At 44.2% G+C, this 23,168-nt stretch overlaps 2 protein-coding genes across 8 annotated transcripts; one reads left to right on the plus strand and one right to left on the minus strand.

Moving 5' to 3' along the window:
* Window positions 1-327: 327 nt before the first annotated feature.
* On the plus strand, window positions 328-5,586 carry LOC142580207 (uncharacterized). 3 transcript variants are annotated; one of them, XM_075691099.1, is made up of 4 exons: window positions 328-581; window positions 673-794; window positions 864-1,028; window positions 2,944-3,692. In XM_075691099.1, the coding sequence occupies exons 2-4, from the start codon at window positions 699-701 to the stop codon at window positions 3,001-3,003; spliced, it is 321 nt and encodes a 106-aa protein (XP_075547214.1). In that variant the 5' UTR covers window positions 328-581; window positions 673-698; the 3' UTR covers window positions 3,004-3,692. The 3 variants fall into 3 exon arrangements, with proteins under 3 accessions (XP_075547214.1, XP_075547211.1, XP_075547213.1); XM_075691096.1 differs by lacking the exon at window positions 2,944-3,692 and adding an exon at window positions 5,432-5,586 and having other exon boundaries at window positions 334-581; XM_075691098.1 differs by lacking the exons at window positions 328-581; window positions 2,944-3,692 and adding an exon at window positions 5,432-5,586 and having other exon boundaries at window positions 588-794.
* A 359-nt stretch (window positions 5,587-5,945) lies between these two features.
* LOC142580206 (uncharacterized) lies at window positions 5,946-21,997 on the minus strand. 5 transcript variants are annotated; one of them, XM_075691095.1, is made up of 4 exons: window positions 21,594-21,987; window positions 19,826-20,011; window positions 15,163-16,320; window positions 5,946-11,952 (listed from the first exon to the last, which is right to left on the minus strand). In XM_075691095.1, exons 1-3 carry the CDS (start codon window positions 21,850-21,852, stop codon window positions 16,307-16,309), a joined length of 459 nt encoding a protein of 152 aa, XP_075547210.1. In that variant the 5' UTR covers window positions 21,853-21,987; the 3' UTR covers window positions 5,946-11,952; window positions 15,163-16,306. The 5 variants fall into 5 exon arrangements, 1 of the variants encoding a protein (XP_075547210.1); XR_012827647.1 differs by lacking the exon at window positions 19,826-20,011 and having other exon boundaries at window positions 21,594-21,997; XR_012827645.1 differs by lacking the exons at window positions 19,826-20,011; window positions 21,594-21,987 and having other exon boundaries at window positions 5,946-10,683; window positions 15,163-19,371.
* Between the last annotated feature and the right edge of the window lie 1,171 nt (window positions 21,998-23,168).

The raw sequence follows: 23,168 nt of genomic DNA on the forward strand, positions 1-23,168 counted from the left end.
GCTCACGTACGTCTACGCTAAAGTTCCTTCATCAGCTTGAGTTTATGCCTACAGTCATTTGCCGAAATGACCAGCTTGCCTGTGGTTACCGGAATACAAGACACGTTCGGCGCTACGACAGAATGCTCGCAACGCACGCTGCTTCGATAGCAAGCGGCTAGCGGAGCGGTCTCGCGTGGGCGGTGGCGGGCTCCAAAACAACCGGAAGTGGACGATGTGACGTCGCATCGTGACGCTGAACCAGTGAAGGCGGAGCTTAGCCCCACTCGCTCGGCGAACCAGTTGAGGAGGAAAAGCATGGCTAGGGAGGAGAGAAGCGTATCCCCGCAGGCTGGCTGTACCCGGTTTGGAGGCAAACCGGATGTGACGTAAGCCAGTGGCGTACTCCCTGCCCCCAGATAGGTACTTGTACGCCTAGGGAAGGACGCTGCTAGGTGCTGCTGCTAAATCCCTGTGGTGTGTGCCGGCCACATGCCATGCACATGCGGCCACTGCCGGCTCACGTAGGTTCGTTCGCGTGGTCTTGTTACGCCTCGCTGGATCGTGTTCAGTCATGCCGTCCTTGCGCGGCGTCATTGTCGGTGAGTCAGGTTAAATTCTTATATAGGTCGCGCCTGCGCCTAATTGAGTCTATGAAAGCCTGCACATTCAGTTTTGTGGGCTACAATGCAGTGCGGCTGGCGTGAGCTGTCTCCACGATGCGCTTCGAGCGTGTCGATTTCGCCGTTCTTTATGTTGGCGGAAACGACCTTGAAAGCAACATGGATCCACAAGAAATATGCAACAACATCAAGGTAAGTCTACTGAAATCACAAAATTTGAAACAATAAGCGCTAATAGTTGTGTTGTCTTTTAAATTTTAGGCCTTGATCAACGAGACGGCCCCCGTCGTGCTGGTTTTCAAGGAGCTCCCTCGTTGCGTAGAACATGCTGATGCGGAACAGAAAATGCAAAATCGTCGCTTGCTCAACCGCAAATTGACGGCTACGCTGAAGCGCATGCCGTGTCTGCGGAATTTGAACCCCGAGGTATGGACCCCCTTTTTCCAGCGGCATGCCGTTACATACCGTCAGGAACACGCTTGGCTTATTTCTGACTCGGTTAAAAATGTTTCACTTTTTCTCGCTGCTCGCTGCGGAAGAAATGCGGACCGTTTGTCGTAGTTGTGTCTCCATTACAGGGTGGCATTACTGCGGTGAACAAAGCAAGTGTTGCCGTACATAGTGTGCGCATTTCACCCTTTGTTGGGCGGTCGGAAAATATTGGTCCCACTTTTCAGGGCAACTTCGCTACTCTGTAGCGGTGATGTGTAATTTCTACCATTGAACATTCCTGTGTAGATATGTTTCTGAATCACGTTAAGCACATTTTTTCGTCCATTTCTTTGTCAAACAACGCGATAGAGCGATTGCGCAGATTTACTTCCCGTTCTACAATGTTTATTTTATTCTATTCTATCGCCTTCCTTCAAACCACCACAGCGGCAAATGGACTCTTTTTATCGAAATTCCGTGTTTTCATATAAGCTGAATTTTGGTGCGGTTAGGTGTCTAAATTTCTCGTGCCCACAGCTACCAAAACAGGTGATCAAATTATTAGCATCGCGAACAAATCGCATTCCTACATATGCGAGCTGCTACATACGAGCCCTCAAGAATTCTCAAGAAGCATCTTTTTTTCTAAGAACCCTTGTGATATCGGAAAGCCCTGATTGAGGATTCTCACACAAAGCATGCTCAGTAAGTATAATGAAAACGTGCACAAACAATGTATACTTTACTGGGTACTCTGGCTGCTTGTAATCACATTACAGGTGACCACGAGTAGGTAGAAACGGGCCTTGAGGCTGTATAGTGGGATGTAATATTCCCACTTTTCGCTATTACAGAATCGTAGTCAGCTTTGAGATTTTACGTTATGTCAAAAATACCTCATAAAAAGAAAAAGCACTTGTAATGTCTCGGACACAAAGCGGCCTGTTCTCTGCTTGCGTCTATGAAAGGGTTAAGATGCACACACTATTCAAAGGTCGCATTAAGGAAGAAATGAGCGGCACCGTACTGCCTTCATTTCTTCAAACCCTTCAACAAAGCTTGAACAAGAGATGCACGCGAGGGTGTCACTACAGACAGCTGCGGCAACACTGACGCATGCGTGAGAATATAAAAATGAGGTGCAGCTGTGCGGTGCACGCTGCCGTGAAGTTCGAATTAGTTTCCCCCTTGCGAAACTACCGGAAAGGATATATTGCATCCATCGGTGTTAATATATTTTCTTGTTTTCAGCCAACATACACATCCCCGTTAAATCAAATAGATCACTGTAGATGGTGGCCACAAGCATATTACAAGAACTGTGAATTGGAAGCTGTTAGCTGCCTGTGGCACAAAGTCATGCAAGGGTACATGTAGTCTTTGTGTGCACATTGACTTCATGTTTTACTAATTTGACTGGCTCCTATTGCACTCTGGCTGAATAGCAATAACACACAGGCCACTTTACATTCGAATTACTTGAAAGTCTGCGAAAGCTGAAGGTACATTCATAAAAGTTCATAAGTCCATGGCATTAGTGAAAACAAATCTAAACCTTTTCTGGTACAACTGTGCGTTGTCAGAAGTGGCTCAATGCATTGCAGTGATTGAACAGGCACATATTGGCTGTACCACTTGGATTTCAGCCTGCATGCGTTGGCTGGACAAAAAATTCTACCATATTTTACCTCCAAACTTTTGCTCACGAGTGGAAAGCGCTGTTTCTGTTGTAAATAGATGTGGCTTGCACACAAGGTATGTGCATGCTAAGTGTCTTGGTAAAGAAAAGTAAAGGTATGCTGCACGAACAGAAGGTGCTGCAGCCACATAACCTGACCTTTGATCTTCATTATGCTCGCAGATTGAAGGGATGGAACTAAATGCGTGTCTTTTAAATGCTTGATTTCAGCCAGTTAAATTTGCCAACACGGGGATTCAAACCACTGGTGTCCATCTGCTGTTGGGCTGAACTCTCAATTTAGTGAGAATACTAACCACTGCGTTCATTGGTGCTGACAGATATCAAGTCAGTTGTAGCTTGGCATTACTGTATTACGTCACCAAAATGCTAGAGAACCACTTGAGATCCTTCGATGTCAGCATCCTCATAATCAGTGGGCACCCCATAAGAAAAATAGGTCAATTTTGGATGGTATCCTTGCAAGTGTGAGAAGGCTAGGCCACAGAAACTCGCGTTTCTGATTTGTGCACTATTCAGCCACGTTAAAATATGGGTAGCCTAGACATCTAAAAGACGAGGAGCAAGCAAATTGAATGCAGCTACCAAGCAAAAAATGTGGAAGCGTAAGCTGTTGATTTTCTTACTCTAAAGGCACGTTCACACTGAAGACAAAGCGGCTAAACCGGGCAAAGCTCTTGGCCAGGCGGATAAAAGCAGGCATTAAACGAGGCGGCAAGCCCGATCGCTCGCGGACCACTTTTTTTTCCCGCCCGCCAGAGCTGTCCGCTTTGCCGCAGCCAATCAGAACACCAGACGACGGTGGCGTGATGACGACGGTGGCGTGTGCGCGATAAGGATGGACGACCGGTGCCACGAGACGGCGACAAGTGCGCCACAAAAACGTTTGATGCTCCGCCTCGGCGGTGCGGGCAGCCAGGCAAGCCGTCCAGTATACAGGGTGTTTCAGCTAATTTGTGCTGAGGCTTTAAAAGAGAAAGACTGAAAGAAACTAGGCCTGCAGTACTCAAATGCAATCAATTCAGTAAACTACCCTTTTGAGCAACTTTAATACTTACAGCTCATTCAGAAACATCTGCTTTATTTTATGAAGATAGCTGCTGTGGTCATTTTTTCAAGACAAAAGAAAGTGCACAAGATCGAAAAAACTACCATGCAACTATGCACTTTTGAGCAGTGACGAACAAATGAACAATGCGGCATGCAGACAGGATGTAAAAGATATGCAGATCCGACACACTGAAGATTATGTAACCAGCTTTCTTTGCTGCTTCTGTTCATTGATGGCATTTGGCAGTGATATGTTAAATGTTACCTTGCATGCACCACTTGTGTTTGTAGTACAGAGCTCACAGGCAGACGTGCACTCCGATGCTCAAGGTGGTGTTGTGCACCATCCATATCCTGTGAGAGTAGTGGCACTGTCATTCCCTCGCATGGCGCATCGCATAGCGGGTGACGTAGAGAAATCCGTTTATTTAATCCTTAGGAGAAATAGTTGCTGCCACGTCCTGTGCCCGACAGAGCAGCGCCTGCTGGCCACCCAGGCTTCTGTCATGCAGCATGGCCTCCCAGTGTTGCAGTGTAGGGACATTGAAGTTTTGATGCTGGACCACCACTTGCATACTGTCGTTTTGAGGCCGTGGTGCTGTATTGCAGCTTTGCATCTGCACATCCTGTGTCAATTGCTGGCATGGACACACATGCCGTGTTTATTTTTTCAGAAATAGCATAAACATGCCATACCACACCTTGAACTATCATTATAATATTTTTAGTTTGCCACCACAACTGTCACCATGTCTAGTTGTAGTGTTTTTCTTTTTAAGAGACTCTATACGAAGGATGCTTTCTGATGGCATCTTTACCTTCTCATATGATCATTCAGCGAGCACAAAGTGCTGCAGCTTCTGCAATGCTTTTGTCTATTCCTTCTAGGCACACTACTCTCAATGTATCATTTGCGCTGAAATAGAATACCGCCCATTGCTCAAAGCAGCTTCAATATAGATTCCAATCGGAAGAATAGGCAGACTTGTGGCAGTATATGACTTTCTATAGCCATAAAAGGCAAGCTAGCATAGTGGGGCATCTCAATGCTTGTAAAAGCATTCAACTGCATGTATCTCGAAATAACTAAGCTCAAGCAGACACTATCAAAATTCGTGCTTGTCACGGTGAGTTGGTGCGGGAACTTGAAGGTGTCGCTTTTCCTTCATTTTTGTGTGTCTCATGTTTTTGCTAAGGCTCTTGCCACAGCAAAGTTGCACTTGTGGTATTTTAGAAGGGTAATTTACTAATCACCTAGGTGATGTCATTTCCTTCATTTGGTTGCACATTGTGCATCAGTGCAATAAATAGGTCAAACGGCTGAATACGAAATGTTGCCAGGCCATTTTGGCACAACACTTGTGGATAGCATTTTGGTGTGGCTTGGGCGAGACTGAAAGAGAGAAATTGACACATACAAGCACAAAGGCCAGGCACTGTGGCCTGCACAACCACTAGAATAGCAGCTAGTCTTATCAATTCATACTGAGTATCACAAAGTGTAACGTTGCAAGAACTGTAGCTTGGTTGATGAGACAAGGCACTTACAGCTGTAGCTGAAACATGTGTGATCAACATGTACAAGGTTACAATACTCTACACCCTTTTTGTATTTAAGTTTTTAACTTTGCCCACAATCTGATTACAGCTTTCCAGAGTTCCTTGGAAAATCCTCTCGTGCACCTACCATGTGGCGTGCAAGATGGCAGCAGCAGCTGTGGGAACAGTTGAAGAGGCGAAGAAAGGTCCACTTTATAATAGGTTGTATGTAAATAAAACTGACTGAACTCAACCGATTCGGCTTCCACTTTTGTCAAGACAATTGTCAGCAAAGCAATGGAGCAATTTCAATGGGCGATACTAATAAATAGTGCATAGAAATTCTTGGAAGCCCCGTCAGCTTTCTTGCTGTTAACGGGCTGTGTTGGTGAGGTGGTTTAGGCAGGGAATGCCAATTCACGAGGGATGGTCATGGCCACCATGTTCAATGTATGTGCAGCATTAATCAGTTCTCTAGACCGAGTGCACTAATGTCATGGCAGGCCAGCACTTTGTCACATGATACATTTTCGAACCTCGCATGCTTTCTTTGGGGCTGAGAAAATTAATGAAGCATGAAACTAAAATCGGCATGTTGCAGTTTTCAATTAACCATCACTGCATTTGTCCATTCTTGAAACAAATTTTATTGTACCAAATGCATACAGAATGAATTTGTGGAATATCCAAAGTACATTTTGCTTGTTTTGGTCAAGCAGCTGGCAGAACAAAACCACAAAGTTCCAAAGCAGAAAGGTAACACTTCTTTTGAAGTACACAATTGGCGAAACAGTGTTGCTAACGCACGAGTGCAAAACTTGCAGCCGAGTAAAAAAAGGGAGCTGCTACACACCACTTGGTTCCTTGACCATTCATTTTTTTCTTTTGTGGCTGATTTTTAAAAATCCTTGCTATAGCAAATGCAAGGACATCAGAAAATCAACGCACAACAGATATTGGTGCTATGGTGTAAAGTAATGAAGATATAATTTTGCATGCACATTATTTAGTCTGAAATAGAGGGATACAGCACAAACATTACTCTTCAATCCCAATAAAAAATATGGAACTCGAGGACTATGGATAAATCTTGAGGGCCTCGGCTTCTGTAATGTGCAGCTATACTTAAGTACACAAGCATTTTTGGATTCTGCCTCTACCTGGGTGCAGCTTTGTGACCTGGAATGAAAAGCCACAGCCATCGAGCTGCTGCAGTGGCGACATCACAGTAAAAGGTGATAGCGAAAAATTAAAACAATAATATGGCCATGCAACTTGCACATCAGATAGGTCACCTGAAGCTTCTATTTCCAATTTTTCTGGTGTTGCATAGAAGGACAAAAATTTTGAAAAGTAATAGTGTACGATTTTCATACATTAACAATTATGCATATCTAGTTTTTTTTTTAACCATGCTGATATTTAGCAAAAAGTTTTGAGCACGGAGAGCCCGGCGTTTTTGCAAAGGAGTTTCTAGGTGAGGTGGACACACTTTGCTGCTAATGCGAGTTTCAGAAAATTAATTTTGAAAAATTCAGTCGCTTTTTTATTAGTAACTTGGCGGCAGCCTTCTAAATGGCATATTTGGAGGCAGTCGCATGTGAACGCACACCCTTTCTTTTTCTAAATCTCGAAAATTGCACTTATTCTGAAATATTGATTATCGCGCTCAATTGAGTACAATCAAAACTTGGTGCATCCTCCTCCACATCAGGCGGCAGTGCCCCGTCAAGAAGTGTGGGACAAAGCTTAAATGATAGCCTGACATGGCACACTGACGCACATGCTTGCCAGGCAAAGTGTGTCGTATCAGCAGCTACAATGACTGGCCAAGATGTTTCCATCTGATGAGATAGCGGGACCTTCTTTTCTGCGCTCCCAGCACACTCTGTTCCAATATTGCCTCGATTTACCAGTAAAATTCAATGATGAATATCTTGAATTAGGTGCAACTTTCAAGATTTGTAAGAAATGAGAGTGCATTAAAATGTGACTGCCTCCAAATTTGTGGAGTTCCAAAATAGAGGAATTCCTCTGCAAGAATGCCACATTTGCCGCGCTCATAACTTTAAAACAAGAAAATCTGTATGGTAATAAAAGACACCCTGCACGTAACAGTGTGCATTGGAGCATTTCATGCAACCAATATTCAAGCACCTTCTGTCTACAAAGAATTCATAAAGCAAATTTATGCATTAAGACTGGAATCAGTTACGAGCACTGGAAATGCAAACACTGTTACGAACCCTGGTCACATGCCAGGCATTGTGTTGCTGCTCTCTGCGTAGGGCCTATGAATAAAAACCACCTTCAACATCGTACAGTAAGCTACCAATTGCTATGTGTAGGAAGACTTACAGTTCTTCAAATGCAATTATGACCTAGACATTCTAAAGCTTTTCTAATAGTGTACTTTTAGTGAACAAGTACCCCAAACTTGAACAACTCTGAAGCTATAATGCCATTATTATCTGAAAGATGCACTACACATTCTTTTAACGCAGTAAGGAAACATTCATAATCGACAATGCCACCATAGACATGAGAGTCATAATATTGCACTGCGTGCAGCAAGGATAGCACAATCTCGCACAAAAGATTAGTCTCTCCCGCAGCCTTTGAGGCCCCCTTTATTATGTCTCGCTTATGATGCCGTGACATGGTACGAAACCATGATGACGTAACTTATGATCATGAGTTACTCTTGAATGAAAGCTTGTGCACACATGCATATTCCTGCATTGTAATTCTGGAGTGCACTTACAGTAAGGACACTGTGAAAAGAAGAAAAGGCCAACAGCAAGAACCAGGCGGCGCAGTGCTATTTGCACCTTCTCGGCTGTTGTCGGTTTAAGTCACCTTCACAGCAGCAGAGTCGTGTTATGCGGCGAAGCATATTTAGCATCATGCAGTGAAGCATATCTGAAGTTAAAGGGGACACTGTCACGGGGCCCCTGCTGGTGCTTATGGTTACCTGACACTATCAGCTTACGTACTCGTACTGTGACCTCTTCATGCATTTGGACAACACCAATCGCCATGTGAAAACCTCTGTTCACTGCTAATCTCGCTAAGAGCCTAAATTGTTTCCAAACTACAAATTTCACCAAGTGGCAAACTTGGCAATGCTTCTGGAACCTCATTCTCAAGTACTTTAATACTACCAGGATGCTTCAATGTCAAACTGGATTGAAAACCTGGGATGAGATTGCGCAAGCTTCTAGCTTTCTGACTGTTTGCTTCACCTTCTACATCAGTGAGTAGGCAGTGTTCAATAGGCGCTCCCGCTTCACCAAGCAGACGACCGCTGACGAAAGCACAGTGAAGGCGAATAATGAGAGCGCAAGCAAACATTCAGAATGCAAGATCTCACCCTTTGATTTAGAGAAAGGAAGGATAATTTCAACACCAAGGAACCCAAGTATGCGTTCAACAACAAAAGCTTCTGAACGGGCCACTTCCACATCAGCACTGCGGAAAGACTGATTAGCTTATCACCCAGCAGAAATTTTCACTCGTGGCAGAAATTTTCACTGCCACAATCGCAGGTTCAAAGATATTTGCATGATGACATTTTGGGCCAAAAAGAAGATCCGTTTGAGTGATGGTGTAAGCGTGGTGCCCACTGTTGGCTCGGCTTGTGAAGAGCGACCTGCTGATACCAGACACTCTAAGCAGCTCTTTTCGATGTCTGAATCGATGGTGACATGCACTAGGTGTCACTGCTCTTTGAACATGTTGAGCTGTTGTCCTTGCTTCATGAAACATTAAGTAACTACAGTTATGACATTGTCAAACAAAAGTGTTGTATTAGAGAATTTTGTTAACCACGAAGCATAATATCCCTGTACATTATTTGCTATGCAGTAAACTATTTTGCACCTCTGGTTGGTGAAAAAAAATGGATTTTTGCAATACCAGTAGTATTCATATTCGAAAAATATTCGCTTCGCACTTAGGTTTCATTATTCAAATTAGCTTTGAAATTGAAAAATTCATATTTCCACACCCATAGTTTTGCTCAAATACCTGGAGCATAAGTCATTTGAGGACGTAACTTCAGGATTAGCAACAGTATGCCACCGAAGAGTCAACACAGTTCAAATTTTTTTACATTGTTTTACAATTGTTTCCTAATGTACATTCATTAAAACCATCTTAAGCCTCAATAATTGACTAAACTAAACTTTGATAACAGCTGCGTGCTTGGATCGAACGGTGCATGTTCCGGCCACTCTAGGGTAGCAGTTTAGGGGAAAAAATATCCGTTACTTAGGAATTCCACTTGGTGACCTTGTGCAGAGAAACCCCGGCTGGACCTTACCATCTGAATCTGCTTCACAATGGCTATCACTGGCTTTTTTGGTGTTCTCGATGGCATCCACTTGCTTGAGAAGCTCGACCTCAATGACGTCTGACCACTGGCAGCACTTATTTCTGTTTATCACAGATGAAAATTGCCTATGGGCTCTTATTTCGCCCAAAACACAGACTTTTGCCACATTTAAGAAAGTGGCACTCTCCAAGTCAGTGTGGTCAGCATGCCTGGCATGCACTTTCATCTCCTGCGTCAGAGTGAGTTACTATCCCAGATTAATGTGCTACAGAGATGACAGAGAGGTTGGCGAAGAAGTTGTGCCCAGACAGATATAATGATAATATTTATGTCTATTGCAATTCAAAGCCATCTATTAGAGCACCTTGCACCACCAGAGAAATCCTAATGGCTTCCTTTTCTTTCACCTCATAATGTGGGCGGTAACACCCCATTAAATGATCCCTAAGATGGTTTTTGTCAACCCTGAGGAAATCTCTAACAGAAAACTTGTAGACAGTCTTAATAAGTGTTGTCAGATTACTTTTCAATGTGTTCTTTATCATCACTGTGGTGGTCGTAATTTCAATTCATGTGCAGCACTCACACAGTGCGCACTCCTTGCAGACATCTGTAACTAGTGGCAGTTCACCAGCATATTTGAAGGGAGGAAAAAAGAGCATGGCCACACCAACCACACCACAGCATGTGTATGCATCAGATGACATTGTGGAACCTAATTCTATGTCAGCAGGAAATGCATGGCTTCTGTCGCTATTTCGAGTGCAAATATTTGTCCCACGGGTACAGAGAAGTCATTATGGCAACCACATAATCCAGGCAGCTTAGCGCTGGGCAACTGCAATATTTATGAAGCAGCACACTGCATTCAAAGCCAGGCACTGTCACACTTGTCTGGGAAAATCGGTGCTTGTATACACAGGGGCCGGACCATTTCAAACCACAGTCACGTTGGAACTCTGTCCACTCTTGTAGGGTGCATTTTCTGTGTAGTCGCTGCCACTGCAGGAATAATTTTCTTCCAACTGCACAAAGAGAAAATTGCAGCACTGTGCTCTGCAGTGCTTGGTGCAAAGGCAGAACAGCCATGAGCCTTCTCCCATCCACAATTCAGAAATCCGCCAATACATAGATGGCTTACAGTGGCATCCCTACAGGCAGCACACACCGCCTATATGCCGCCACTTAGTTTGCAACACACTGAGGGTCTCCATGCCTTTATGTAAATGCTCAAATATACTACAGGACAGGATCTTTAGGGAATAAAGGTTGTTTCACGGTCCTCACATCTATGCTGTGACAAAGCCAACTCCAACTGCACAGGTAGAAATTGCTGTGGAAAATTAAATTTTACAGTTCCATGTACCATATTTTCCATACAGTACTATAGTCTGCAGGATCTAATTTGGGCTGAAAAAGCCCCTCTCATTAAGCACCATGGCAAATATTAGTTATAGGTACATTGGTACGTTGGAAGCCGTCAAGGGAGCATTTTCTCAAACAAATATTTCTAATTAGTTCATTATTAAAGGAAATGGAAGAAATTGAAATGTTGCATTTTCACGCTGCCAGGAGGCGAGTGCTAAAAGCAACAGCACTCAACCCCTTTGCCTCCAAGTGATCTTCCTTCTTCATCTTCCCCCATGACAAAGCCAAGGGTTCACGTCACACTCGCATGACAAGCCCTGTCTTTTCTTTCCTTTTTTTCTTCTCTTCCTTTTTTGCTGTGGGGCACACATCCAGGGATGGCATTTAACATTGTTTGGCTTACGAAAGTCACGTGCCATGGTTGGTGATATTGCAGGCAGCACGTTTTACATAGAGACATTTGTGCATGTAACCTTGACTCTGGCTGAAGCAGGGCTTCGTTGCGACCGTGATGGCTTTTGTTTAAAATTTCAGCTGTTTTCCCACTGTGCATCATTTTGATAATTTGAAGACAGGATTGTTAGTGTGTGATCTATGCATTGCACTTGTCGGTTTGCAACTTCTAATCTTGGTGAGACGCCTTTTCAAATAACAAAGTGCGACTGAACTTCCTGAAGGCATTTGCCTTCAGGAAGTTCAAGGGAAGCAGCCCACATCCGCATACCTTATTCACAGCTGTCAATTCTTTTTTTGCTGCTGCTCCGTGTTAAAGATGGGAACCCAAGACTGTGGAAGTAGCGTGGGCTTGGTGGTCTGGAGCTTACCATCGGTTGTCGGATCGAACCGCTGGCACCAATTCTTACAAACTGTGCACCCAGGTGCTCAGGATCGTGCCGCTGACTGCATTTTGCAGCGGCTCGTGAGTCCTCAGGGGGCCAGGCAGGAGATACGGCAACAAGGCAACGAGTAACAATGAATGTTTACTTCACATTGTTACGGAGTGGTCAACTCTGCAAGTTTCCCGATGGAGAGCGACAGACATGCTAGTTTGATCAAAAACTGAAGGCTCAAGTCCATTGGCGAAGACGTCCTTTATAGTGTTTGGAATACCCTTGCTCAAAAGAAGGAGAGAGAAAACACTTTCTACGCTGGCGGCCACCGCTCAATACATGGAAGTGTTCAACAAATTTTCTAACCCCCACTGGCTCAGCAGAAGGAAAGGCACTGACGTGCGCGCGCGCGCACACACACACACACACACACACACGCACACACACGCACACACACACACGCACACAGACACACACACACAGACACACACACACAGACACACACACACACACACACACACACGCACACGCACACAGACACACACACACACACACACACACACACACACACACACAGAACGCTGGCACCTTCCCTGTTCTTGTAACTGTTCTTGTATTTTCTGTGTATACGAAGTCGATTATAAATCTCTTGTGCATTTTGCAACGTGGCCTTAGATATCCAAGCACTGAAACGCAGCCACATGATCAGAGTGAGCAACATTCACTTGCATATCGTGAGTTGCCAGAATAAATTGAAGATATTGTGCTGCGACTATCATTACTGTGTCATGAAGCAACCAGAAATGACAGTACCATGCTTCACAATGCGACTTTCATTTCTCCCCTGGTGCGCTTGTACTTCTCTGGTCCCCTTTCCACTGTGTAGGGCTCCCAGAAAAGCTTTTCTCAGGACAGGGGACCATACTGTGCGCTCAACCAGGTGGCACCCATCACCACAACATTGCCCCAATCAGACTCACCTTGTCATCTCTCGTCCTGTCCAGTGACGTCCTTCACATTTCAAGGATGAAGGTTTAGCACTGTGTTTCCGATGACTCTCTTTAGAGCTCTGGGACAGCGCTTCCGCTGCCAGGGGTAATGCTACAGAACAGCGATTCCACTGACCCCAAGCAGGTACGCCATGTTTGAAGAGACAAAGATAAAACCTTGTGCAGGCTGTCCGGCATGCATATACATCTTTTTCTGCGCCTCTTTCTAAGCAACAATACTTTCACTGGTGAACAGGAAGGCAGCCTTTGTTTCTTTTTTTCATTATCGTTTCTCAGTGTTACAAGGCCATAAAGAAAAATAAAGAAAACAGGAAAGATTGCAAACCAGCCCTGCAATTTTCCTGAATTATTGGAAACGAATATGTGCGAACAGAGGATGCCAAATGAAATGAACAGCCAGGTGCAACAACAAGTGACATCATTCAGGTGGTGCAGGCGGTTTGGCGGGCCCATAAAATGCCTTAACGAGATTTATTTGAGCGTGAACATGGTGAGAAGGCTGCTTCTGCCTTGCAGTGGTGTAAAGACTGCTGCATGTCTGGAGGTTAAAATGCTCATCATTCTATCATACATGGAAGTATTCAGACTATTTAGTGGAGTCATGGGAAAGCCACTCAAGCCTACATTAGCAAAATGTGTAGTACTGATTACAGCGAACACACTCCCTCCATATTCATGCAACCGAATGCAAACATACTGAAACCTGAGGTGTACCTGACGAGCGTACCTGCCAACAGCCCATAGGACAGGAAAGGCAAATCCCTGTGCATGCATAGTGAATTCGTCACTGCTGTGCAAGCTCATTTCGGCAAACTGGCATAACAGATGAATTGCGAGTGCAATATGTGACTGTAAAGCACGTGGCGCATCTTTGTCACCATAACTTGAGCTTGGTGAGAATCAAGTGGTTTGATAAATGTACAACAGAGTCAGCAATGGTGGGACAGTTCTTAGAAACTTCACAGCATGCCCGTCTGCCTCTACAATGTAAAAAAAAAATTGGCTTTGATCCAAGAGCCAGATCTTTTTGACTGGGCAACATTCATGCACCAGCTTTGTCAGTTTTTTGATGCTCCCACTACTTGTGCTGAGGTCGCGAGAAAAGCCCGGAGAGAGTATAAAATTCGAGAATCATGTACCTCTTACATTGTGGATGTCCTTGCACTGTGCTGACGCATGAACACCACCACGTCTCAAAATGATCGAATGCGACATATTAAAGGCGCAAACACTGTTACCTTATACGTCCTTGGTATGCAGAACCCCAGCACCTCCACCACTTCTAAGGAACCGCTTTATTCTTGCCGAGCTAGAGCTATGGCGAGGAAGAAGCGACACACACTACGTACGGATGAGGAAGATGAAGGAAAGTCACATTGCGCTCACAATATCGCTAACGTGGTAGTTTCCCAAAGGAAGCGGTCACACCACTGCATATAAAGTGTATGCACAGGGATTCTCATATGTCTTCCCTGTCCAAGGGACTGGTGGCAAGCACCACAGAGCAGCACTGGTCAGGTGCATTCCAATTAAATTCTTAAGAATTGAGAAAAGGCCGATTCAACACAAAGCAACGATCTGACACCCTTGCCAACAAACCTGTTGCACTGGCATTAAGTTTCAGATATTTGCGGCCACACATAGGTAAACCAATGGGCAAGGTTCTGACTGGTGTTGTAGTGAGTACTGCTCCAGGAGGGCACATGTAACCGGCAAACAGAGGCCTCAGGAGAGCATTAGAATATAATCAAGGAGGCGGCAGGGTACCTAAGGGGCAGCGGAGGGATCATAACTGGAAGCAGGGCGGTCCTAAACTGGAAGCAGGTTATGTTGCTCCAACTCACGGACCACCCTGACTCCAGCCTTGTCCGCGAAAGCGGACAGCTGATCTTAAAATGCGTCAGAAAATTCGGAAAGTACGACTTACACACAGCGTACAGACATCATAGATATATTACTAGCACGCGCAGGCCTCGGCGAGCCCCAACCCATGGACCAGTCCGCGTTCTAGCTCTGGTGTCCCCGTTATCGATTTGGTGTCCTGGAGACGCCGCCAATAATATGAAATAGTGACATGTTGTTACTAGTAAAAAACACGATTTAAGCCGCTAACGCTACGTTCAGCACTGCCGCGCCCAACAACTTCTACAACGCCTGTGAGAACTTCACCAAGCAATGGTTGTTCTTGACAATACTAAGAACTTGTGAATTTTGTGTACCGCTCATGCTTAACTTTGTAGTGCACTGTGGCTTAGTGAAGCACTACGATTGCCTGTAGCATACGTACACATCTTACCTGATAGACGGTGAACAGGGTCTTGTACAAATATCCGCTGAAGAAGAAAAGACTACACCTTCACATGTGTTAAAACACATGCCAAACTTGAAAAAACAGACGTACAATGAACCTCCACACGTTAAAATAGCAAAAGCATCACTTAAAAGGCGAAAACTATTGAAAACTTTGCAAGCGCCATGGCAAGCGCAAATCCGCCATTGCTGCTGATATTGATGTTGATCAGGCTGTCCCCTTGCGATCGAGTCGGCAAGCGCGTGGAAGCGCGTTTCCTTATTCTATGGAAGCGCAATTGGCGCAATGTAGCCAAAATAAATAAAGAAAACTGCATCAACTCCAAATACACACACGCAAAAGAAAATCGTCGGGATTCTCTATAACGACGTTTCCAACCCCTTGACCGATATTTCATACAGCTCGTTGCATTAATTAAAATACCTGCAGTGCATTGTTTTCATAACGCGCTAAAAAAATTTTGCGCTTAAGCTTACCCGCACAAACACGCGGCGCAAATTCGTAGAACGCCACCAGTGCAGCCCCCCACCCCCCAAGAATATATATGACTAGTCAATAATAATAGCATACAATTATAACGTGAGCGTCGGCGCAATCAATGGAGAATTCAATTTTATTTGTTATAGAAAATCAAATGCAATGCAGTAAACAATGGATAGAATTAAGCATATAGCTTCGAGTCTAAAAAAAATCTGCCTTGAAACTTGACGTGGTGACGCGGCAAATTGTGAGTATATGATTGAAAATAATTGCTATAGTGTGTTCGTGTATGAGTAAGCTTCTCAAAAGGAGTTTCAAGTGTTTCCATGGTATGGTAAGCTTATATCTTGATTCCTCAAGTTTTTTTTTTATTCATATAGGTCAATTATGTTTAAAAAGCGAATTGGAAATCCCAATGGTTTTGTTTTTTACCGGGGGAACACAGAGTTGAGCCACTGTTTTGAAACAAACTTTTATTTAAAGTAGTTACAAGTAACACCGACACCCTCGCTCATAACAAAACAACTTTCACTCACTGTGTCCAGACACTTGGTTCAAGTTGCATGTAACGCTTCATCTCCAAGCTTTGCGTGGTTTCTTAAAGGCATTGTGAAATCTACACGGTGTTTTTATTTTACACCTCCTCATCTCATAGTACAAGATCTGAAATGCGTGAACAAGAAGAATCAGGCCAGCACATATTCACAGAAATGAACTCTTCACAGTGCAGTTGACAAGTGCAAAAATTACAGCAGAAACTGCCAGTCACATGATATGAGCAAAACATAACTGTTCTTTTTGCGGGAAAGCCTCAGTCCCATGCCGACATTAACCCATATGGTGGTCATCACTGGCAATGTTTGAAAGATTTTCATAAAATAGAGACTGAATGTCTGGAGTATTTATCATAAGGGAAGTAGAAACTCGCACGTCTTCTAAACAGCCCTTTGCAGTGCTAAATGTATGCTGGCTATTGATAGTAATAAATAGTATGACTGTTACAACTGTTAAACAAGACAAAAGCTCACAGGAATATGAAGGCTTAAAGTGATAAACAGTGTTTGGAGGGAGAATGTAGCTGGAGTGAACCTTTTGACAAAGATTTGTCTTCGTCAGTGCCGCAATTAAGTTCGGCACAGCAATCTTTATGCACCTTTAGCTCACTTTCCCACACCCTCAATGTAGGATGAAGAGGAGAATAAGATAGTGCGTAGAATGAAGTTGAAGTGTAGAAAAGAAATGGGGATAGAGAAGGTAGGAGCACTGTTGTAGATTATTCTTCCAAGGTTACTCTTCCAAAAGAAAGAAAGAAAAATATTAAATGTGTAAGGAAGCATTGACAATTGTTATTATGCCTACTCAAGTAAGAGATGCACCATAAGGGATGCAATATAAAACTGATCTGATATGTAGGGTGGCCTAAAGCTTTCTGCATAGTCTTTACAATCATTATGACACTGTCTGCTGCAGCTAAATATGCAGAAGTTTTAATTGAGTGCTCATGACCAGAGCAACTTATCCAGACTGCACACAATACCATTGCATATGCCCTCTATTTTGGTAATCTGAAAAATAAAAGTTTATTCAAATGGGCAATAAGAACATCACATGGAACACAAAATCTAGATCGAATTATGAGGCATGCCACAGTGCGGGACTCAGTATTATTTTTGACCACCTTGGGTTTTGTGATGTGCACTTAAATTCAACTACACACTTTTTTTTTTTTTCATTTCACCACCACTGAAATGCAGCCACCTTTGCTGGGATTGAACCCGCAAGCTCGAGCTCAGCAATGCAACATCATAACTACTCCGCTACTGAGTGTTTACACAAATTTATAAGTAGCAAAACACATTGGAGGCTTTTGCACACTGAAGCACTACACACCATCCAATGCACTTCCTTACATCTATGTACAGACATACTTACCAGCGGCTCATATGACAAGCATGGAGGCGTGCTCTAACACACTACCATCCAACAGCTGCCACATACCAGAGATGACCACTGGGTCTGTACCTATCTTCACAGAACACTTACCAGCAGCTCATACAACAAGCATGGAGGCATCTCTCGTGCTCTAACACACATACCATCCAGCTGCGACATATGGCTGCACACCACAGACAAAAACAGACGGGCTAATCATGAGAGACCACATGTCATGATTTGTTAACATGCGAGCCCTCAACCTGCTTCAATAAGGCACGACAGCACAGCACTACTGCACCACTTCTCTCTTCCTAACTGCACTGGAGGCTTGTTACCAGTAATCGTGCCCTGCTGACATGGTTATCTCTTGTTTCTATGTTGCTGTCCCTAAGCTGTTATTTAAGGACTTCCTTTTGAGCTTCAGTGGGCCTTGAAAGGCTAGATGATGGCTGCGACAATCTAGGGTTTTTTGTAGAGTGAAATCTTAACAGGTGCACAACTTTTTTTGTTGGCTGGTTCATTTGAATGGTCTGGCATCTTTCTTTTTGGGTCACTTTCACTTTCAACAAGCATGAAAACTGGCTCAAACAAATTGTTTGCCTTCTCAGCCACACCCTCAGAGACTTCACCATCTGATATTGCCTGCCTGACCGAGTCCATTTTTGCTCTTAAGAGTGCTGAGCTTTACACTGCTTTGGCTGCTTCCAGCTTTGTTATACTCTGTACAATGTGCAATGCCCGACTTGCCTCACATGCTTCTTCGGGTGAGCTCTCATGGGCCTTGTTGCTGCTAGTTGGATTAGCGATGACCACACAGTGAATGTGCTTGCACACTGTAAAGTGTATAAGATGGTCATAGCAAGTGCACATGTAAGTATGCACACACACTGCACATTCCTTACACCTCAAAGGACAGCAAGCACCATCTCCCACTTTTGACACTTTATATGAGAGCCCTTTAATAGACTGAGATGGCACAGTCTATATGCCATCTTCATTTAATTTGGCACAAGCTGCCATTTCACTGCCAGACCTGTGGTTCTTCTGAATTCTGCTCGGCTTCTTACCCTTTGCCCCTTTCATCATCTGGATAGCCCTTTTCATTAAAAAATGATTTGTCAAGTCCATGAGGGCAGAAATAAGTTTGCACCATGCTTATTCTGTTTTCTCTCCAGCGTAGTATGCTTTAACGTCCTGCGCTTGCTCTCAAGGTGCATGTTAGTGTTGAAAGCTGCTCTAGTCCTAAAGCAATAGGCCCACTCTTGCGGCCTAACTGCATAGTGGTCATTGAAGTACTTCAGGAAGTCCCTCAGTTTTTCTTCCTCACTAGAAAGGAATTGCTTAAAATAATCTTCAAATGCCTTTTCCGCGAGGAACTCTAAGAGTAGCCACACACTATGGTAAACATGTGGCCTTAGCTGTTTCTCTACACACTCGAGTATCTTCTTACGCCAATTGTTATCCACATGCCAGGCACTGAGAAGTTTCTGTTTTGCGGCACCCATGACCATGGACCATGCTTTGTAGAACTGCGATGCATCATCAGATATCAATGTCTTAGCAGCCACTTTTTTGGCCATGGCCGACTCCAGATATTTGAAGAATGCTGTCAAAGTTTGCTCGTTCATCCGGTTGCAGATGAAATAAGCTATAGCTACACCTGATCCTATTTTATCTAGCACCAGAAGAGTGGTCAGCTCAAACTGGTACTCTGTAGTTCCATGTGTGGAGTCAAGACATACAGTACCTGCAGGGCCCAATTTTTCTAGTAGCTCCTTCTGAGACTGTCATCAGAACAAGAGCAAAGTCTGCTGAAGGAAATGTACCACTTGGGTCCACTGCACCTTGTGCCTTGTACAGGCGGACAAGTGTTTCACCTTTTTCTTTCATCACAAGCACCCACATGTCTACACTGATAGCGTCATTAGTGTGACAATGTTCAGGAGCAGCAATGTTAAACTGCTGTTTGATGTTATGCAGGGTTGAGCACTCTGCCAAGTGCACGGGCCTCAGCTTGGATGCCACAGATGTTCTTACTCGCTTTAGAATGGTTTTCATGGGCACACCCCTTTCTAGGTTCTCTACTACGCTGGCCTTTTCCTTGTCACTCATTCTCAAGTGCTGAATTTCTGGTTTATGACCGTAATGGTTTCTTTGATACCTGACTTTTATGGTGGTGCCTTCAGGTGTCGGACGGTAATTGTGACGGTAATAAATGAAAGACATATCTTACCAGACCTACAGCTCCCCTGACTTTTCTCCCAACGGTCACTATGACCTTCCTTTTTCGTTGCCTCGCCTGATCTATTACAGTAATAGTGGATCCTTGTTTCTCCACTGGCCAGCTTTTTCGGGTCCCTGGGCAAAATGAACCAGCAGTTTTGGCTACCCTCTTCTTCTACTTTCCATTCATGAAATTCTGTAATAAAAGCACAAAATAGCATTAGATAGTGACAAGTACTATTGGGAGAGAGATGCAAACAAAAATAATCACTCTGAAGGCTTTGGACATGGGCTAATGTAGCATTTATTTTACTCCCTCACCTTCAACTCGACTGTGTCATGAGGTCACCCTTGATATTGCTCAAATTTATGTTAAAATTGAATTTCAAATGCGATGCGCCATAACTTCAAAAAATTTATCATATTAGTTTTTTTTTAATAAGAAACAAATATGAAACTTAAGCATGATCTATGCTCACTCCTTCCTCAATATTGAATCAGACTGTACATTCATAGCAATGCTGTTACGATAAGACAAAGACGAACTGAGAGCACATGGTGCAAGCTACGCCCCAGAACAGTGTGAATCCCTTCTCTCAGTTTCTTCTTGAAAAGCTCCTTCTTTTCAAGAAGAGCTTGATTTTTTACTGTAGATAGGGGCTTGGCGAGGAAGTGTTCCATCGTCACGCGGTTATGATCTGGCTTGGGCATGCCCCTGGTTCGAAGAGGCAGCATTATGTGTGATTTCAATAAACCAGTTGCTAGTCTGCGTTCGTCCTGCCTTCTTCTACGTTGGTGTCTTTTCTCAAGCGCAGTTTAAGTTCACAAAAAGATGTCTTACCAAGTAGCCTCCTAACACACTCTTCTTAAAGAAAAAAGGATTGCGCGTGCGTCAAATTTCGCTCTACTTTATGAAATCTACAACCAGAGTCCTTCTATTGAGGGACTGTACGTGGTACTACTAAAGAATTTTCCCAAAGTACGCCGGGAGACCAAGCCGCTGACAGCCGCAATTGCAAGTGTGGTCGTGGACCTACGTCGGCCTGCATTCGGACCTATTGCGGCCTGCACTGAGGCGAAGACTACACCACGCACGCAAGTAGCGCAGAGCAACGTCAGAACGCAGAGCAAATCCCTCCTCTCGTTTAAGTAAAAAAAAAAAAGGGGGGGGGGGGTGCGCGAGCGTCACATTTCGCTCTATTCTATGAAATGTACTGCTAAAGAGTTTGCCCACAATACGCTGTGAAACCATCCCGGCGACATCCGCAAATTCATGTATGGTACCGGTTCTGCGTCTCTGCCGCATTGCAACGTGCACTGAGGCGAAGACTAGGCCACGCACGTATGTGGCACAGAGCAACGTCAGAACGCAGAACAGCTTACTCCTGTCGCTTAAAAAAATAAGAAGATGTACAAACGTCAAATTTCACTCCACTTGCTGTGCAGGAAAGCAGACAATGCCAAACGTATGTCATGTAGCGCATCGCTGGGAGCGCGCACACATGACTATACTATAGATGGATAAACAAACAAATTATATTTAACGAGGATACAAAGTTCAAAATACCCCAAGGAAATAAATTAGGCACCTGGGCAAAAGCTGCTCTTCGCGAAACAGATAGAGAAAGAGAAAACAAAGGCCCGCAAAGCATTAACAACTGCCTTTTTGGAGGCACAGTGCGCAACAAGAAATTAAAAAAAGTCCAAGATATAATATTGCGTTTAAACGTCATTTGCTCACGATGACTGAGAATAAACTTAATAAAACTGTTCCTCACCCTTATTGTTCCGGAACACCAGGTGCACGTAATCAGCCTCGAAGTTGTGCGCAGCGATCTGGTGCACCGAATACTTCTCCATTGTAGGCAGGGAAGTGCCACATACGTCGCATTTCATCAATTTCTTGACATCCACGGCCATTTTGTGAACGTTCCTGATGTGTTGCAGCATGTTCTTCCTCTGTATGAATAGTTTGCTGCAAAATTCGCAGCGACGATCGTCATCGCCGATGGCAGCTCGATCACAGACGTGCGCCATTCCGACATTGCACGCACGAGGGTTGTTGTATAATCCGGCAGCAATACAGGGAAGAACCCTCCCCAATCACGTGACACACTAGGTATTCAGTGGCCCCATAGGGACAGTTGGAAACCAACTTAGGGAACCAACATCCGGGAACGCAGGGTCACGTGGATGCGGCCTTCTATTGTTCACCGGCCTCAGCCGGCCTGCGGGGAAACGCATGTGGGAGGAGGGTAGCTTCTAATCGCTGGTAGCTCCATTAATACGAAACGCTTCACTTAAATTGTGGTGCGAATGTTCTACTTAAGCTGTACCCTACGCGTCTACAAAATTTGTCCGAACCGTTTCAAGGGCCCTTTAAGGTGAATTAAGGAGGATTATGGTGGGCTATAGGGTGGATTAAAGTTAATGCGGAAGCATTACGGTTGATTAAGGAGGATTAAAGTGCATTAAGGAGGGTTAGAGAAGATTAAGGTCGACGAAGGGGGATTAAAGTGCATTAAGGAGGACTTTCGTGGATTATGGTGGATTAAAGTGAATAAAGAAGGATTGAGGTCGATGAATGTGCATTAGGAGGATTATGGTAGACTAATCAGTCTTACTACTCAATGAACCCCAATTCACCTTAGTCCACCCTAATCCACCTTAATGCTCCTTCATCTACCTTAATACTCCCAATCAACCCTAATACAACCTAATCAACCTACATCGCCCCTAATGCACCTTAGCCTACCCTATGCGGTCTTAATCCTCGTTTATCAACCCTATTCCATGATAATCCGCCTTAATCCTCCTTAATCATTATTAATGCACCTTAATCCCACCTAATCCTGCTTAATGGTCCCAATCTACCTCAATACACCCTAATCCGCCTCTATCATACCTAATCCAGCTCCATGGTCCCTAATCCACCTTAATCTACCCTAGTCCATCCAATACCCGCCGTGGTTGCTCAGTGGCTATTGTGTTGGGCTGCTGAGCACGAGGTCGCGGGATCGAATCCCTGCCACGGCGGCCGCATTTCGATGGGGGCGAAATGCGAAAACACCCGTGTGCTTAGATTTAGGTGCACGTTAAAGAACCCCAGGTGGTCAAAATTTCCGGAGTCCTCCACTACGGCATGCCTCATAATCAGAAAGTGGTTTTGGCACGTAAAACCCCAAATAATATTATTATTAGTCCATCCAAATCCGTCTTAATCCTTCTTTATCAACCCTAATTCACCTTAATCTACATTAATCGACCTTAATATTCCTTTATCCATCTTTATCCTCCCTAATCCTAGTTCATGAGCCTAATCCACCCTAATCAGTCTTAATACCCTTTCACGA

This window comes from Dermacentor variabilis, chromosome 4, assembly GCF_050947875.1.
Source record: "Dermacentor variabilis isolate Ectoservices chromosome 4, ASM5094787v1, whole genome shotgun sequence".
Classification (NCBI taxonomy): Eukaryota; Metazoa; Arthropoda; class Arachnida; order Ixodida; family Ixodidae; genus Dermacentor; species Dermacentor variabilis.